Consider the following 20016-nt stretch of genomic DNA (forward strand, 5'->3'; position numbering starts at 1 on the left):
CTCCTCCCCTCTTTGACGCTGTCTCCTCCCCCTTGCTCTAATGCCACCTACCCCCCCCCTCTGACGCCGCCTCCTCCCCCCTCTCTTTCTCGCGCTGTCTACCTCCCTCTCTCACTCCTCTCTGTTTGTAACTCTGTCTCCCCCTAACATCCTCTAACTCCCCTCTCTTGCTACCCTAATGCTGGGTACACACTGGAGTATATTCATGTGATATCGGTAACGATACCCAGCCTAAGGGGAATTGTATGGACAATGTGGGGGGGACAATGTATTTTGACATCTCTGTATTTGTCAAGAGAGAAAATATCTATTTTACACAAATTTGAAGACTGATAAAAAAATCCTGCCATAATGTTGGCATATAATAAAACTCCATAGAGGTGCGAGGGAAAACATGTGATGGCAGCACATGGTCGGTAACAGCATACGGTACTTCCTCATCTTTGCGGCCACCACTACGCCAGTTACGTTAGCCGCTACTTAACCGCTAGCTCCCTCGCCGAAAACCGTGAGGATTTTCGGCGAGGGAGCAGCACTATTGTCCCCTCGCGGGCTCGCTTCAAGTGCCACGCTTCGGGCTTGGTGGCCCGCCACAATTTTACTAAAGGTAATAGATGGTGGCATGGACCCAGGGTGGTGGCCGCAAAGATGAGGAAGTAGTAGTAGTAGTTTGTGTATTTAGAAGGCGCCACAAAGTGTCTGCAGCGCCGTACATAGCAAACAAAAAACAAATTACAAGGTAACGTACAGGGTGTGTTGATAAAATACAGCATAAATAGGAGTATAGCTGGTAGAACTAAAATCAGCATCAGTTCTGAAGTAGGTGTCGAAATTGTCGAGGAGACTGAGGGGCACATTTATCAATGATCGCATTTACAATGTGATCTGGGCGGAATATTACCGCCCAGGATCGCATTGTAAAATGTGATCAGATCACTGGTATGTATCATCCCTGGCACTGCAGGGACAGGGCTCCGAAAGGAGCCCGTCCCTGCGAAGTGCTAAGCCGGAAGCCGGGAGGTCAGTGCATGCGCGGTTATGCGCTGACCCCCGCCGACTCCTCTTCCCACACTGCCCTGCTCGGCAGTGCGATGTGAAGCCATAGGCTACAATGGGCTATCGCCATATCAGAATGGCGATAGCCCAGGGGTGCGATGCCGGGCTGCCCGATGTTGATACATCAAGCAGCTTCGCATTCCTCCATAGAAACCTATGGGGGATGCGGCCGGCGCCGCTCCCGGGGGGATCGCAGCAGGGATCGGAGATTCCTACTGCGGTCCCCCTTTAATACCTTTAGGTGAAACTTAATATTTGCGGTTAACCCCCGGGTGTTTTCGGGAATTTAGCCGCAAATATTAGTTGATAAATGGGCCCCTGAAGATGAAGTAGAGGAAGGGAAGAACAGGGCAGGAGCACTGGTGAGGAAGTACCCTGCATACTCTCCAACATGATTTATTCCATTAGGCAACAGGTTCTCAAACTCGGTCCTCAGGACCCCACACAGTCCATATTTTGCAGGTCTCCACACAGAAACACAAGTGAAATAATTAGCTCCACTTGTGGATCTATTAAAATGTGTCGATGTGTAATGAATGCAGCTGTGCACCTGCCGGATGACCTGGAAAACGTGAACTGTATGGGGTCCTGAGGACTGATTTTGAGAATTCCTGCTTTAGGCACAGGCAAGGAAGTCCAGGAACAGAGCATTGCATCAATTGTTGTACTACTGGTGAAAGCAGTGGTCAGGGAACTTGGTCCTCATTACCCCACGCAGTGCATGTTTTGCAGGTCTCCTCACAGAATCACATGTGAAATAATTAACTCCACCTGCGGACCTTATAAAATGTGTATGTGAGTAATTAGTGCACCTGTGCACCTGCTGGGTTACCAGCAAAACATGCACTGTGTGGGGTAATGAGGACCGAGTTCCCTGACCAAGGCCGCCGTTAGTAATGTTGGGGCCCGGGACTGACCTTCAGCCCGGGCCCCCAGCGGCACCCCCCCCCCCTCGCGCACGCCGGCACCCAGCCAATTAAGTTTACTTACCTGCGGTGGCGGCAGCGCAGCATCTTCTCCCTCCTGGCGTCGGGACTCGGACGGAGCACTCACTGCACAGTGCAGCCTGCAGAGCGCCGAGCCCCTCTGTATCCTAGGCTTGGCGCTCTGCAGGCTGCACTGTGTATTGTGCGTGCCTGCCGCTGGCGCCGGGTGGCATTGTGCGGGGGGTGCCGTGCCACTGTGGGCAGCAGCCCGGGCCCCTCCAGAGGCCGGGGCCCAGGACAGCTGTGCCCCTGGCACCCCCCTGTCGGCGGCCCTGTCCCTGACCACTGGGTGTAAGGGAACATACTGCTGTGCTGCTGGTGGACATAATGTAATGTTCAATCAATGCAAAATAATTTAATTCCCCCTCAGCCATACCTCCCAACATGACCCTCTCCAGGAGGGACACAATGCTCTGTTCCTGGACTCTTCCCTCTTAATGTATAATTGCCATCACCTGTTTCACACAGGTTAATTGATAAGAAAGGTGGGTACTTGTGGAGTATCACGGCTCCCATCGTATGGCATCGTATGCCATATGTAGTGGCATACGATGGCATACGATGCGATGCGATGTTTTACCGATTTTTGAGCATTTTTGCTCAAAAATCGTATGCCATCGCATGGCATCGTATGCCATATGTAGTGGCATACGATGTCATACGATGCGATACGATGTTTTACCGATTTTTGAGCAAAAATGGTCAAAAATCGGTAAAACATCGGATAACATCGTATGCCATATGTAGTGGCATACGATGTCATACGATGCGATACGATGTTTTACCGATTTTTGAGCAAAAATGGTGAAAAATCGGTAAAACATCGCATGGCATTGTATGCCATCGATGCGATACGATGTTTTACCGATTTTTGAGCCATTTTAGCTCAAAAATCGTATGCGATCGCATCGGATGCCATACGATGGCATCCGATGCGATGCGATGGCACCCGATTTTGCACTGAAATGCATCAGAATGCATTGAAATGTGTATTAAAGTAGTGAAATGCCCCCAAATGCCATTTTTCATAGTGCACCACCCCCACTATCAACGTCAACCCGAAGCGTGGCGAGCGCAGCGAGTCCGCGAGGGGCGGCGGTACGCGTCCTACGACCTTTTCATACCCCCACTATCCACGTCGGCGTGGAGTTGAGAATAGAATAGTGTGGCGAGCGCAGCGAGCCACCGAGCCCGAAGCGTGGCGAGCGCAGCGAGCCCCGCGAGGGGACGCGGATACCTGTAAAGCCCGCGAGGAGACGCGTATAGCTGTGAAGGTATCCGCGTCCCCTCGCGGGGCTCGCTGCGCTCGCCACGCTTCGGGCTCGGTGGCTCGCTGCGCTCGCCACACTATTCTATTCTCAACTCCACGCCGACGTGGATAGTGGGGGTATGAAAAGGTCGTGGGACGCGTACCGCCGACGTTGACGTTGATAGTGGGGATGGTGCACTATGAAAAATGGCATTTGGGGGCATTTCACTACTTTAATACACATTTCAATGCATTCTGATGCATTTCAGTGCACAATCGGGTGCCATCGCATCGCATCGGATGCCATCGTATGGCATCCGATGCGATCGCATACGATTTTTGAGCTAAAATGGCTCAAAAATCAGTAAAACATCGTATCGCATCGATGGCATACGATGCCATGCGATGTTTTACCGATTTTTCACCATTTTTGCTCAAAAATCGGTAAAACATCGTATCGCATCATATGACATCGTATGCCACTACATATGGCATACGATGTTATCCGATGTTTTACCGATTTTTTACCATTTTTGCTCAAAAATCGGTAAAACATCGTATCGCATCGTATGACATCGTATGCCACTACATATGTCATACGATGTTATCCGATGTTTTACCGATTTTTGACCATTTTTGCTCAAAAATCGGTAAAACATCGTATCGCATCGTATGACATCGTATGCCACTACATATGGCATACGATGTTATGCGATGGCATACGATTTTTGAGCTAAAATAGTCAAAAATCGGTAAAACATCGCATCGCATCGTATGCCATCGTATGCCACATGCGATGCGATGCGATGCGATTTTTAGCATACGATCTGCATACGATGCAGGTCGTGGGAGCCGTGATACTCCACAAGTACCGAAAGGTGCTTCAACACAGGTGATGGCAATTATAAATTAAGGGAGAAGTCCAGGAACAGAGCAATGTGTCCCTCCTGGAGAGGGTCATGTTGGGAGGTATGCAATCAGCCCTGTACACTAGAGGTTCCCAAATGCAAGGCACCCAGATGTGGTCCATTTTTTAAGTATATCCATGTTTGTCCAAAGGTGAATTAATTAGTACCTCAGTTGATTTAATTTAACCATCTGTGATGAGCCGTGGATATACATAAAACCTGGACCGTTAGGGTATCCTCAGGACCACAGTTGGGAACCTCTGGTATACAATTGTTCATATTCCATATATTAGTATGTATATAATATTTCTTTTTGAATAAGGGTGCAGCCACTATTGTATATGATTATTATATTGGGACAGTAAATGATTCAGCATGACCCCAATCCCAGGTCGCAGCCATTCCAGCCAAATGCGCAGACGGGAGGTCACGCCCACACACATCTCATTCATAATTCAGCCGCTTGACAAAGGCGGGCGATTGGGCAGTTGGTGACGGTTAAGGCGCGTGTGCAGGTAAGCGGCGGGTGCCAGTCTCCGTCCGGGGGTGAGCGTCCCTGGTGCGTAGGAAGCGGCTCGGCGTGTCAGGCTCAGCGTGGGTTGGTGTGCCGGCCTGTATTGTACTCTGAGGGGTGTATGTAAGGCGGCCGCCGCCCGTGTTCCTTACGGTCATTGGGAAAAAGTGTTTGCAGAGTGTAAAGTGTGTGTTTGCTGTTCTGTGGCCTGTTTGTACGCCCGGTTATGGCTAAAGCAGCACAGGTGACCATTGTAAGTAAGCATGTAATATAACTTGGCAAAAGTCCACGCTCTATAGAGTGAGAGAGCAAAGGTTTAATGCCTCCCCCTTATGTATTAATCTTGAAAATGGAGAGTGCTAAAATACCAGCCATTTGAAAAAAAACAGGAGGTGGTTTATCAGACTCCTATACACTTTCAAGGTGTAAGGCCCCAATACACTATGTGATATTGGGCTGATTTCACGTGATTTTGGCACCTGGGCTGATAAATTGCTTAAAATTGCATGTGATCTGATGCGCGGACCCGTGCTCATCGGACTGGATCAGGAGGTCGGATCTGCAGCATGTACGAGGATGTTCCACCCTCGGTGGCATCTATTGGAATGTAAAGTAATCTCAAATGAGTGGTCGGGGGGGAGGGGGGTTCTGGTGAGGAGCAGTGGGGTGGGTGGGGGCCCGGGGCAGCGGCGGTAATCATCACTCGTCAGTGCAGTGCTTTGGCAGCGACGGCTGTTAGAATTTTAAAATGTGTCAAATGACTGTCTGGCTTCTGATTGGCTGAGATGGAGCACTCCCCTCCTTCCTGGTGGCCGCTGATTGGCTGAGAGTGCTCTCTCAGCCAATCAGAAGCCCGGCAGTCATTTTAACTCCATTTTTAAAATTCTAATAGCCGCTGCTGCACCCGGGCCACTGCCCGCCCCACTGCTTATCACAGGAACCACCGCTGCCACGGGTCGCCCTGTGTGTATGGTGCTTAAGGCAGTAGTTATCAATTTTTCTTGAATCACTGCAGCATTTTTTTTCTGGGTACCCCTAGTCTAATTAGTTTATTTTTTTTTTTAAATTGCATGTGTGATCTGCTGGTCCGCTTTGATGCGGATTTAACATCACCTTTATTATATACACACAAAAGCAGTACTAGCTATATGGAGGAAAATGTGAATTTCTGTTCTCTCTAAGTGACATCACATTTATACAGAACTAAAGAAATGCTTAAACTGCAGAAATGTAACTTTAGAAAATGGTAACAATCCAAATTAGCTGTAATAGAACTGTTTAGAAATGATAAATGTAAAGTTATTGTACCTTTCTGTATGGCAGCAGTACACAAATGCAGTCTTCACACTGCAGCTATAACCCGGTAATTTGCCAATTTTTAACCATTTCAAAACGTTTATAGCTGCAGCGTGAAAGCACCAGTTTCAAATTACCACTTCAAGAAAACCGGTAATTCAAAACTGGTCAAAAGAAGGATCGTACATGGTTCAGACTCGTTGTGTGAACGGGTCTTAACCAGTATATTGGATCCCACACCAGTCTCCCTGGGGGTTGGGGGGGGGGGGTGTAACGGGTTCAATGTGAATGGGACAAAAACAGTAATTAACCAGTAATATACCGTTTACAACATGCAATGTGATACCCCTATCGCACAGGAGCTCTTAAACGGTATATTGCCGGGTTTTTTTTGCCTCTTAAAACGTTTAGAGCTGCAGTGTGAAAGCTCCAGGGTGCTTTACCCATTTAAGAAATACCAGTATTCTTAAATGGGTAAAAAGCAGGGTCCTACCTGTTTTTTGGCAGTGTGAACGGTTCTGAAATGGATTTTAGGACCCTGACAGTAGTGATAACTGAGCTGGTCCTGCTCTGTGTATATCTAATGAGTGGGAGCCAGTGCAGTGAATATTTAATGAGCGGGTCTCCGCCCCCTGCATATGAGATGAGCGGGTCTGCTCATTACATATGCAGGGGGTGTGGACCCGCTCATTAAATATTCAATGCACTCTCTCCCGCTCATTAGATATGCAAAGAGGTAGCTCAGTGGCTATAAGTGTGCAGGAGCCCGCCAGACGCTCCACGCCCCTTTCTGCCTGCTGGATTCCCGGACTCCCATAGTGTCACCGCCGCTAGCCAGCTCCACCCGGGGCCTGCCTCTGTACTCCTCTCCGCGCCGGACTCTGCCATGTTCCCGGGGCAACCTACATCAAGTAAACGGCATCATTGCTGATCAGTGGCCCTGTGCTTTCACACCGCAAACCTGCTTATACCCTGTATAATACCAGGTATTATGTGCGGTGTGAAAGGGACATTAGTGCTGCTTTACACTGCAAAACCTGCTTTGACCTGTTTCTTTAAACCAGGTGAGAGCAGGTTTTACCCCTTTCATACTGCATGTTTTAAATAGTACATCACTGGTTAATTACCGTTTTTGTATCTTTCACATGGAACCTGTTGTGAAAGGTACAAAACGGTAATTAACCAGTAATATACATCCCTCCCCTGGTAGCGGGCAGTGTGCGACAGCTAATATGCCCACTTTTCATGATATTATAGGTGCATTGTTATAAAGCAAGCAATGTGGTTATTGTATATAACGTCACAAGCCCTGTGCATTCACCTGTCAGCGGCAGCAATGCTCGTGTGTGTGTGTGTGTGGCGGGGGTCCGTTTGGCAAATGTGAAGTAATCGGCGGGAGTCCCTGCAGCGGATGGGAACTAGCGCTACTCCGACCTGGGTTTTTTGGTAGTATAAACGGTCCTTGGGAAAGAGACCAGGGAATTTTACTTCGGTAGCTACCAGGGTCGGACACTGGAATGACACGTGTCTGAGTGACGTTTTAAAGCACATTATCCGGATTATGCTCAGAGGCCGTTTATTGGGTCTTTAGGGGCACCTGATTGGGGGGGGGGGGGGGGGGAAGCTATTTCTTGTTGACATTCATATGTTCTTACAAAGCTTACCCGTGTTTAGTGGAAATGGCTCCGACACGGGTCTATCTGTAGTGGAAAAGGTGTTTAAACCAGTGTTCAACACGGGATTCAGATGGAAGAGGGGTATAACCGTTCAGTGGTATTAATGTTAACCTGGGTTCACACTGGGCGATTCCTTACACTACCGATTTTTAACAGTGGTACCGTGGGGGAGCAGTATAACGTGCACACACTAAACTATTTCAGTTAGTGATGTAATTGGTACCCCTCTCTGTACATAGTAAACATTGAGCAGCATGTACTGATGGAGAGGGTTATGTTTTTAACCATGTGCAGTAGCGCACATTTTTAATGACCTTTAGTGTACAATGGTTTTTTATTTGCAAGATAGATAGATAGATCATAACTATATCTGTATTGTTAACCATTTATTGCATAGTGGGTATCCTTCATAATGTTGATTGGTGTGGACGGATCATGGCTGATGCATAAATGAGGCATCTGGTTTATTTAGAGTGTGACTATTGGTAATTGTGTGGTTTTTTTATTTTGTAGGAGTGGTGAAGCTGGCTCAAGGTAGCCTTTATTTTGCCACTATGCAGGAAGCTTTTGGCTGTGCTGTGGAAAACAGATTTTTCAGTCTTCTGGATGATGAATCTGACCCACTGGACATCTTGCATCAGGCCTCAGTTGAGGTCAATCGCCGTAAAAAGAAAGAGGCAGCAGCTGTCAAAAAACTTGATAACCAAAAAAGCAACAAGAGAGAATCTCAGAAAGACAGACAGCTGTTTGAGACAACCGCAGTTGTCCCAGGTTAGTATGCATCTAAAACTATCCCTGCAACTATGTTTTTTGCATGTGGCCAGCTTACCCCATGTGGAAAAGTTACAAAGTTATTGTGGTGGTTATAATAATGGCAGTTATGATTGGTATGCAAATCCTTTATATATTGTGTAGACTGTATTGCGCTTGGGTTACATGTGCTCTGCATTGGGCTGCCATTAGAAATTGTAGGGCATAGGACTGACAAAAGGCAGGGGTAAACCTGGAGGGTCAGTTATGTAGCAACAGCAGGGATGGGGTATAAATTGATGCATAAATCAGTTTCTGTTGGGTGCAACCGATCTGATAGGCACAGCTCTCAGTTTTCCAGCCCCTTCTCTTATGGTGTGTACACACTTGTGCAATGTGCATGAGATTTTGACTATATAGTCATAATCTCATGCGGATTGCATGGGTTTTAACCCTTGCGGTCCAGATGCGCGCTCCCGTATCGCAGCCAGAAAGTCTTGGCTGCACTATATAGTCTAAATTGTGTGTATACAGACGGAGCCGGGCTCCCTCTTGCTGGCGAATCGCCAGAACGTCACTGCTGGCGATCCGCCGGCGTCCATCTGACTGAGACGCGCGTGCGTCTCACGCGTGTCTCAGTTTCCGGGCGACGGGAACCCTGTCCGCCTCCACTTCAGGGAGATGGACAGGGTTAGGGGGGTGCGGTGGGGACCCGGGGGAAACCGTCGGAAGGGTCCGTGCGCGCACGTCCCCTTTTGCATATACAGATGGCGGCTGGCGTTGCCATCGCATCCCATGCAAAGAAGAGACCCGCTCCATCTGTATATAGTCTAAATTGTAATATAGTCTAAATTGTACAAGTGTGTACACATCAGTCGACCGTGCCCCTCGCAGAGTTGTGTAGCTGTCACTTATTATTCGATAGCATATAGGTCAGGTTTTTCTCAACCTTGAATGTAGTGAGCAAAGTGATCTACAGGTTGAGCATCTCTTATCCAAAATGCTCAGGACCAGAAGAATTTTGGTTATCTAATTTATTCTGTATTTCAGAATATTTTTATATTTCAATGATTTATGTTGTACAAACACATGACAAACACAAATATATTTTATTTGTGCATGAAATAAGGTTTCCAAACATGAAGCAAAATTTGTGCCATATCTCAGGCACTGAATTTGAATGCCAGTCAATCATTTTCTTGCACATATTTATTGCCAGTTACATATGTCCCCAGTAGGTTTTTAGCAACAAACAAAAAAATTACATTCTGGAAACTAGGGCTATTTCTGATAAGGGATGCTCAACCTGTACTTAAGTATTTAGGTTTCTCACCCCCCTCTGATTTTGTGGCTCTTAAACGGACCCCACAAATTACCCTATTATGCCACAAGGCTCGCATCTGGCAGACGCTCACCTTGTCAGTTACTGGTGGGGTAAATCTAATTCAAATGGTTATCCAACCTAAATGTTTGTATATTCTTCAAAATTCTCTTGTTTATATTCCTGCTTCTCAGTTCCAGTTTATTACGTGGTATATTGTTTCTTTTACCTGGGGCTGTAAAGGTGCACAAATCACTGCTAAAACATTGTGTAGATCAAGATACGATGGGGGTTTAGCGCTACCTAACCTACGTCTGTATTTTGCTGCCCAGTTAGTGGAGTGGGTCACAACTGGGGATTAAGGGGACTTGCCTGTTGCCCTTCTAAACAAGGTGGGTCATCCTTCTCTTTTTTTTTTTTTTTTTTTTTTTTTTTTTTCGTCCATCCTGGTGACAAAGCTAACCATGGGATGTAGGAGGGTCCGCAGGAGCAAGGCACCTAGGCTAACTTGTTTGAGGCAGGCTCCTCCCTTCTGCATTCCTCAGTTCGTTGTAGGTGCCCACTAGAGTGGGTACTACACTGACTGGCTGCGGGCTGCAGCCATTTTTTTATGGAGTCGCTAGGTGTTTGGAAACCTGCACCAACTAGTGAATATTAATAAAATAGCAGTCTGCAACTTCCAGAGGAAGTTTATTCACACTGAGAGTGCAGCAGAGGCTGACAGAAGCAAGTCCTGTCAGCTCTCTGTGCAGAGGGACGCTGTCTGCCCTCTCTGCACAGCGCTTTAATCTCCAGGAAAGGAGGTTTCCTGGGGTGAGTCCTGAACCAGCTCCCTGCCTAGGTGGGGATCTTGGGGGACAGACCCCCTGCTATGGCGCCGCCATTTTCCCGGCTTATATACAGAAATCCACATATGTAATTGATGCCTATTACAGGAGTCCAGCACAGCTGGATGTTTCAAAGTGGTCCCGATCTGAGGGGAGACCCTGGAGGTGAGGAGAAGCTCTTGGTAGGAGTAGCGGAAGGTGGGAGAATGGCGCCAAAAGGCTTCCCTCCGTGCTGAAGCAGAGACTTGGTCTCTTCCTACACTCTGTTCTGGCATCTTCTCTCCACACAGCAGAGCTGAAGGAGGATTTACACTGCAGATCAGTGACCGTTTCTCCTGGGCAGCGATTTCCCTGGTGACCGCAGAGGGGCCATTGCAGCAGCGCAGACAGATAAGTACTGATTCATTCATGATTACACACAGTGCACAAAATAATGTAAGGGTTCATGTGAGTCTGTGCCCAGTGGGGCTCAAGCCCAGAGGTCTGAGCAGCCTGAACCTACTTGGGCGGCTGCCTTGGAGATCTATGAATGCCTTAGTACAGGCTCTGACTAGGCAGAGAAATGAGCTTTTAAAATCTCCTAGGCCCTTTTCCTCCCCTCAACCCTCTGTGGGCTCTTTTACTCCATCTCCGGGGGACCCTGCTTTACTGCAGGTGATGTAGGACACGGCTACAACTTCTCCCCTTCCCACCCCTGTCCTCATTTTACCCCACCACTGCTGCTGAAGTCCACTTTATCCTTCAATCCGCTTCTCAATCCACCTGCCCACTCAATCCTATCCCCTCCAATATCATCCGTCGTCTCAGTCCGTCGGTCTGCTCTCACCTGGCCCACCTCTTTAATCTTTCCCTATCCTCTGGGATCTTCCCCCTCCTCCTTCAAACACGCTCTGGTCTCCCCAGTACTCAAAACAACAAATCTGGACCCCAACTCTCCATCCAACTACAGGCCTATCTCCCTCCTCCCTTTTGCCTATAATAGTCTCCTCAGCCACTTTACCGCTAACTCCATCTTGGACCCCCTCCTATCAGGGTTCCGCCCTTTACATTCCACTGAAACTGCCCTGACCAAGGTCACTAACTATCTGCTATCGGTTAAATCCAAAGGCCTCTTCTCTATCCTCATCCAGCTTGATCTGTCGGCTGCCTTTGACACTGTTGACCCTCCACTCCTTTGGCATCACTGACACTGTCTTCTTCTCCTGGTTCACCTCATACCTCTCCGATCGCTCTTTCTCCGTCTCCACTCCGAGCTCTTCCTCTCCTACTACCCCTCAGCCAGTTGGTGTTCCCCAAGGGTCAGTCCTTGGCCCTCTTCTCCCTCTACACCACCTCTCTGGGCGCCCTCATCAGCTCCTACGGCTTCCATTAACACCTTTATGCCGATGACACCCTAATCTACCTCTCCTCCCCCGACCTATCCCCATCACTCCTGTCCAAGGTCTCTGAATGCCTCACGGCCCTCTCTGCCTGGATGACCCAACGCTTCCTGAAACTAAACATGGCTAAAACTGAACTTCTAATCTTCCATCCCCCCCAACATCACCTTCTCCCTCTATCTCCATCAGCATTGGTGAAACCGAAATCACTTCCACCAACCAAAAGTGCTGCCTCGGTGTCATCATTGACTCCTCCTCTTTCACCCCCCACATTTGTGCTCAGTTTTGCCGCTTCCACCTCCAACATCTCGTGCATCAGACCCTTCCTCTCCACTGACGTGACCAAAATTCTCATTCACTCTCTTGTCCTCTCCCACCTTGACTACTGCAACATCCTTCTCTCCGATACCTCTCGCCCCTCTCCAATCCATTCTTAATGCCGCTGCTAGGCTCATCTTCCTCTCTTGCTGCTCTACCTCCGCCTCCCCCCTCTGTCTATCTTTTCACTGGCTCCCCATTCCTTTCTGAATTCTCTTTAAACTCCTCACCACCACCTACAAGGCTCTCTCCTCCTCCACTGCTCCTTACCTCTCCACTGATCTCTATCCACACTCCCTCCTGTCCTCTTCGCTCTGCAGCCGACCTCCGCCTGACCTCTCACCTTATCACCTCCTCCCACTCCCGTGTCCAAGACTTCTCCAACGCTATCCCCCTGCACTGGAACAACCTCCCGCCACCCATCAGGCTTTCTGATTCCCTTACCTCCAAGCACTCCCTCAAGGAGAGAGGGAGAAAGTACTTTCCTTCCTACCACCTCCAAACAATAAGTGTCTAGGTTTGGTGATTTTTAGGCCATCCTTTCGCTCCTCCTTTGGATTGGGTGCGGCCAATAGAGGACAAGCAGGCAGAGGAAAGTTTCCTTTTGGCAAAGGAAGGGCACCCAGGTCTGGAATCAGAGTGGGGGGTCGCCTCCTGCAGTTTCGGGATATGTGGAATCACTTCACCCCGGACCCTTGGGTTCTTTCCATCATTTCTCCGGGTTACAGGATCAATCTCCGGGGTGTTCCTCCAAAGATTTCTTCCTACACCCCTACCGCGGAAAGCTCTCTTGCGAAAAGCCCCTTTGGGGGTGGCAACGTTGCTTCTCAAAAAGGGAGTGGTGATCCCGGGGCCCAGAAAAGAATGGAATGGAATCCCTCCTTTCTTTCCTCCTTAGTCCCCTAACCGGTTGCTTCAGACCCATTCTAAACCTTGAAGTCTTTAAACCTTCATCTGTGGGTGGACCACTTCGGGATGGAATCTGTTAGTGCTTTTAAGCATAGAACCTGGAGAATTTCTAGCGTCAGTGGACATCCAGGATGCTTATCTACACGTGCCTATATGAAGAGAACATCAATCTTGACTGCGTTTTGCAATAGGAGAAACTGATCTGCAGTTTCAGGCTTTACCTTTCGGGCTAGCCACAGCCCAAATTTTTTTCACAAGTGATGGCTGTTATGTCAGCGGCTCTCGGGTTAAAAGGGATTGTAATTATCCCATACTTGGACAACTTTTTGTTCAAGGCTGACTCAGCAGAGAAGTTGCAGGAACATCTGACAATAGCAACACAGTTCTTTTTGAGATCACGGGTGGATATTCAGAAAATTCAGTTTTTGGGTGTGATCTTGGATACACATCTACATTGTGTTTTCTCCCAGAGTCCAAGGCAATAGACATTCGCCGCTTGGTGCTGTCGATTCTCCAGTTGCCGAATCCAACAATTTGGCAGAGCTTGAAGCTTTTGGGTAAGATGGTAGCATCCTTCGAGACCCTCCAGTATGCGAGGTTTCACTCAAGGCCATTTCAGTGGAACATTCTGGCCTGTTGGTCAGGGAACCCAAAATCCATGAAGCAGAAAATGCTGTTACTGTCTCAGGAGACAAGGAATTATATCTGGTGGACGGATCTGGAGTCTCGCAAATCAAGCATTCCCTTTGCTCGTGGGATTGGCTGGTCGTCATGACAGACTCCAGTCTCAGGGGCTGGAGGCCGGTGGACCTGCAAGGTCTGTGGTCCAAAGAGGAATTTAAAACTGCCGATCAACATTCTGGAACTCTGGGCAGTTTGGAAGACGCTGCTACAGGCGGAGGATCTGAAGGGGTCACCCATCCGCATACAATGAGACAATGCCACGGCTGTGGCTTACTTAAACCATCAAGGCAGTACTCGCAGCAGGATGGCTATGCAGGAAGTCTCTAATATTTCAGTGGGCATAATATTTCAGTGGGCATAAGTGAACATTCCAACTCTGGCAGCCGACTTCCTCAGCAGGGCAGACCTGCTGGAAGGTGAGTGGGCATTGCATCAAGAAGTCTTTCAGGAAATGGTAGCTCTCTGGGGGCTCCCAGAGGTGGACTTGATGGTGTCCAGACACAATTGTCAGGTCGCCAGGTTCTGTTCTCAGACCAGTGATCCGACCGCGTGGTCAGTGGATGCCATGACTGTTCTGTGGTTTCACCCTTGCCTATGTGTTTTGTTTCCTGTGATTCATCGGGTCCTCAAGAGTGAGGACACAGGCGGTGCAAGCCATATTGATTGATCCGGATTGGCCCAGGAGGTCTTGGTATTCAGACATACTGAAGTTGTCTACTGACTCCTGGCGTCTTCCTCTTCGGCCAGACCTACTCAAACAAGGACCGTTTCTACACCTGGACCTAGCTTGTCTCCGCTTGACGGCCTGGCTTTTGAAAACTCATTATTAAGGTAAAAAGGTTCTCAGATGCTGTTATCCAAACCATGCTTAGGGCTCGCAAGCTTGTGTCGGCAGCTAATTACCATCAGGCTTGGAAAATGTATATCAGGTGGTGTAAACGTCAGAAGGTACATACCTCCTAGGTTCAAGGTCACTAGACTGTTTGGGGTTTCTCCAAGATGGGTTTTCAATGGGGCTTAGCCTGCAGTCTTTAAAGTTACAGCTGTCTGCTTTATCCACATTCTTTCAAGATTGGCTCTGTTGCCAGAAGTACAGACATTTTGACAGGGATTTATGAGACTTAAACCCCCATAAAGGCAGCCGGTGGCGCCTTGGGACCTGTCTCTGGTATTGTCGGTTCTACAGAAACCTCCCATTTGAGCTTTTTAAGGTAGTCTGATATTTAACCACTTTTTTTTTTTTTTTTTTTCAATTTTTTTTATTGAAATTTTCAAAGGTAACAAAGCATTTTCAATAATCACTTTCAATAATCACAGAATACAATAGTACAATAAATCAAGGTAGGATATCCCAGACCTACAACTTATCATAATATTTATCATAATATTCTACCAAGCAATTTCGACTAGGCTAGCGTATCAATAAATCAGCTGTGTCTTATATATTCTCTAAGTCTAGGGTACAAATATTTCCAGTATCTGGACCTTCTTGTCCCAGATGTTTGCTATTGCATTGTAATACAATTACATTACATTATATCTAATTATCCTCTACCTAAACATAAACACATAGACAGAATGGGTAGGTAGGAAAGGAGGGGAGGAAAGGAAGGGAGGGGGTAGGGGGGGGGGGGTGGATGGGGAAGGAAAGTCACTCCTTTGTATTTAGTATTATAAACTTGTGTCCAATATTCTTTTTAACCTGTGGATTTTCTGTACTAAGAAGACCATCAGACGACCTCTCTAAGAAAGCCGCACATGTTTAATTAGATCCCTCCGACGAGAACCTCTACTTCATACCTCTATCTTCACTCATATAATTCTTTCTGTTCCAAATAGTTATACATATAAATAATTGACAGACATTTACAAACCATCACACATTTTCAATATTAAACATAATATTAGATTTAGTATTTTCATCTACTGTGTTTATAAATGGTAACCATTTGGCGTAAAATTTTCGTATTCCTGACTGCTGTTCCAATCGGGCATATTTTTTTTCAAAATATAAAATTTGTAGTAACTTTTGCTTAACCATATCTAAAGTTGGTGCTGCCTTCTTGGTCCACTTGACCAATATACACTTTCGGGCAATTGTGATTGTAGTAATTAAGATGTGGAATTCCTCTGAGGAAATGGAATCCATAGGCCAGTGCTCGAAGGATATACCCATACATGCTGAGGGTTCCATGGTCCATTGAGTTTGCAACATCCGATTAATAAAGGATGTTACTTTACACCAAAACCTACGGATTTTACAACAATCCCACATACAGTGGGCATAGTCTGCCCTGGTAATTCCACATTTAATGCAAAAGCCTTTTTCTTCCACTACCATGTGCCTGCGTCTATAGGGTGTTATATAAGCCCTATGTAATGTGCGGATGTGCACTTCCTGTAGATATATTGATTTTAGAGATTTTATTACTTTCAAGTTTAAATATGTTAATTGTTCAGCAGTCCGAATCTGAGGTATATCTGCATTCCACTTTTCGGCCAACAATTTCCATTGTACATTAATAACAAAGGTATGAGATATTAAAAGGTTATATAACATATTTAGTTTATAAGCTTTAGTAGTAATATATGCCAGTAATGATTCTAGGCTACTGATCTGTGACCGTAGCTTGATAACTGGAGGTTCTTTTTTCCTAAATGTTAGGCCGGCCGTGAAGTGTCGTGCCTGGTAATACATAAATAGGTGCGTGTTAGGGAGATTGTACTTCAGAGCTAGATCTCCAAACGAGAGTACTCTGCCCCCTGGGTCAAACACTTTGTTTGCTAGATCTAACCCCTTATCTCTCCAAATGATGTATCTTAAATCCATGATGGTGGGGGGGAAAGCCGGGTTACCCCATAGAGGCACATAGTGAGTTTCATATGGGTTTTCTTTAGTGATTTTATTGATTTGAATCCATGCCGAGTAGGTATCCTTAAAAAGGATGTGCTCTCTGACCTCTGGTGGTATTTCACTTCGCTTCATTTGCAGCAAAGCACCTGGTGAATAAGGATAAAAAATGTTTCTTTCTATAGCCCTGTCTGTATACGTAGATTTGTTTAGGAGCCAGTCTCCAATATACCTCAGATGGATAGCCAAGGTATAACTCTGGATGTCTGGGTACCCCAATCCCCCTTCTGCTGTAGGGGTTTTAAGTTTAGCCCTGGCTATTCTGGGGCGTTTGCCCATCCAAATAAACTTAGAAAATAGAGAATCTAATTTGGCCATGTCAACCTTTTTCAAAGCAATTGGCAACATCTGTGTAAAATATAGTATTTTTGGCATAATAGATTTTATCACTGCCAGTCTGCCCATTAAGGAAATAGGTAGATCTTTCCAACCCTCCAACTTAGTCATTATTTGTGAGATAATGGGTCCATAATTGTTTGTATATAGTTTATCTAAATCCCCCGCCCACCTGAACACCCAAATATTTGAAATGGTTCTGACAAATTGGGAAGGGAAGATCAAGCCTCTGTGTCGACTGTTTAGACTTGTCACCCAATAATAGTATCTCAGATTTTGTAATATTAACCCTATACCCCGATCTTTCCCCAAAGGATTTAATAAGATGTAGAATAGCCGGTAAAGAGTGAGGGATTTGATAAAAATATAAGGGTATCATCTGCAAATAATGCAATTTTAATTTCTTCTTGGTGCACCTTAATCCCTTGTACTAGGGGTGATGTGATGTACGTACGGCCATCGCGAAGGGTTCCACTGCAATCGCGAATAAAAGCGGCGACAGCGGACACCCCTGGCGAGTGCCCCTTTGCAATTGAAAAGAATCTGATAAAAGCCCATTGCACGCTATTTGCGATTTGGGGGATGAATAAAGTGTACGTATTATATCTACGAATTTAGAGGGAAAACCGAAGTTTGTTAAGCATTTAAATAAGTGAGGCCATAGGACCATGTCAAACGCCTTCTCGGCGTCCAGCGTGAGGACCAAATTATCAACTCCACTGGACGCCGAGGAGGCGTTCGACTTCTGAATTGCTGCCAGCAGCTTTCTTACATTGGCAACCGAGTGCCTGCCCGTAATAAATCCTGTCTGGTCCTTATGAATAATAGCCGGAAGGATTCCTTTTACTCTTTCCGCAATTATTTTTGTAAACAGTTTATACTCAGTATTTAGGAGTGATATAGGTCTATAAGAACCTGGTAAATTAAGACAGCGATCTTTTTTAGGTAGAACTTTGATAATGGCATCCGAAAAATGATTAGGTAAAGTACCACTTTCTATAATAAAGTTAAAGCCTTTTGTCAGAGGCCTTACTATGTGTGGAGCCATCATTTTAAAAAATTCACTACTAAACCCATCAGGGCCCGGCGCTTTAGCAGGTTTTAACCTGCCAATCGCCCATAGCACCTCCTCCTCTGTTATTGACCCAACCAAGGCATCCTTCATTGTTTCTGGCACCTGAGGGAATGGTAGTGAATCCCAGTAAGCCGCCCTCTCTGAAGAAGGGAAAGGGTTCGCAACTGGTTGACCCTGATCCTCCAAATCAGAAGTGGGTGCAGAATATAATGTTTCATAGTACTTTTTAAGAATATCCGCAACTTGGGCATCTGTCGTCGACAGTGTGCCGTCATCTGACAACAGTGGTTGGACTGAGGTTTTATGTCTAGAGCCCTGCAAAAGGTTGGTTAGCATCTTTCCAATCTTATTCCCAAACTTGTAAAACTTAGAACTAACATTGAAAAGATATTTGTCACCTATGCTTAATAAATACTCGTTACTTTGAGTCTGAGCTAATAAAAACTTAGCTTTAGTCACTGTACTGGGGGACTGTTTAAAACTAGTAAAGGCTTCGGATAATTCCGACTGGATTTCTACGTATTTTTTATTTAGTTTTTTCTTTTGATGAGAGAGGAATGATATTATCTCTCCTCGTAATACCGTTTTTGCTGCTTGCCAGAATACCATAGGTTCAGTTTCCTGATGTCTCTCGTTATCTGTTTGAAAGTGGGCCCAAACCTTTTCAATATGAGCTAGCAGATCTTTAGAATGAATCAAATGGGAGGGAAACCTCCAAATTGGGTTTGCTTTGGAGGGTGTGTGGAGTTCCAGCACCAATGAAACCATGCCGTGATCAGATAAAACTGGTGGCGCAATGTCCGGTTTAGATACTTTTGTGAATAAGGGCTCCGCTACCAAGATGTAGTCAATGCGGGACCATGATTCATGAGTGAGGGAAAGGCATGTGTAATTCTTCTCTATTGGATTATGAATCCTCCACGCATCCACCAAATTAAGCATTTTATTTAAATAAGGGACCCCTAATTTTTGGGAGATGAGTGATTTTAGATTTTTTTGATGAGCGATCTAAACCTATCGATGAAATTAAATTTAAATCTCCACACAAAATAAGAGAGGTGGGATCATAAGTATATAACCGGGCTAGTAGTTCTGTAAAAAAAGACTTTTTGTATCCCGTAGGGGCATATATATTGCCTATTGTGATGTTTATCCCATCCACCACCGCTTTAATTATTAGTATCCTACCACCAGGGTCAGAGAACACAGATCCGACCTGTATATCTATAGAACCCTTAACCAGGGTAACAACCCCACATGACTTAGAACTTAGTGACGAGGATCCCAATACTTTCCACCCCATCATCTGGAGTTTTTTTACCTCAGGGGGCATCAAATGTGTTTCTTGGAGGCAAATTAAATCTATGTTTTGTTTATTTAGATAGGATAAAAGCTTTCTTCTTTTTGCCGGGGTATGAATACCCCTGATATTTAAAGAGGCGATCTTAAGTGCCATCAAAAAGCCCAATCAGTATACATACCAAGTTATAAAACAAATATGCTGTCAGGGAGTGGGAAGGAGAAAGGGAAACACATGAAGGGAACATCAGACAAATAAGGACATACAGTAACTGAAAAATAGCAGCTAACATAGAACAATATGTGGACTTCCAGAATCTATAAGACCTGGGAGCGTCGAACGGGCCCAGATCTACAAACTTAGTTTTTAACTTAACACTAGTTTAATCCAGCAGGCTCCATTTACCCGCCCCCGCCAATTAGTAGACAAATTGCATATAGCTATATTAAGATTAAACCTGGCTATAAGAGTCAAACCATAGGCTTTTATCAACTTAAATTATGTAAAACATTTCCCAAACA

The 20016-nt window shown here is 46.1% G+C and overlaps 1 protein-coding gene across 5 annotated transcripts in view; it reads left to right on the plus strand.

The window, feature by feature from the left end:
• The first annotated feature begins 4580 nt into the window (after window positions 1-4580).
• HABP4 (hyaluronan binding protein 4) overlaps window positions 4581-20016 on the plus strand; it is a 45871-nt gene continuing 30435 nt past the window's right edge. For 2 of the 5 annotated variants that reach the window (XM_083187054.1, XM_083187089.1), the window contains exons 1-2: window positions 6881-6920; window positions 8199-8456. In XM_083187054.1, coding sequence (XP_083043180.1) covers window positions 6896-6920; window positions 8199-8456 — 283 coding nt within the window. In that variant the 5' untranslated portion in view covers window positions 6881-6895. Of the gene's footprint in view, window positions 4715-4737; window positions 4759-4815; window positions 4967-6880; window positions 6921-8198; window positions 8457-20016 lie in introns of those variants that run through there. The other 3 variants (XM_083187062.1, XM_083187071.1, XM_083187079.1) reach the window with 3 other exon arrangements.

Source organism: Crinia signifera, chromosome 1 (assembly GCF_055691185.1).
Source record: "Crinia signifera chromosome 1, ASM5569118v1, whole genome shotgun sequence".
Classification (NCBI taxonomy): domain Eukaryota; kingdom Metazoa; phylum Chordata; class Amphibia; order Anura; family Myobatrachidae; genus Crinia; species Crinia signifera.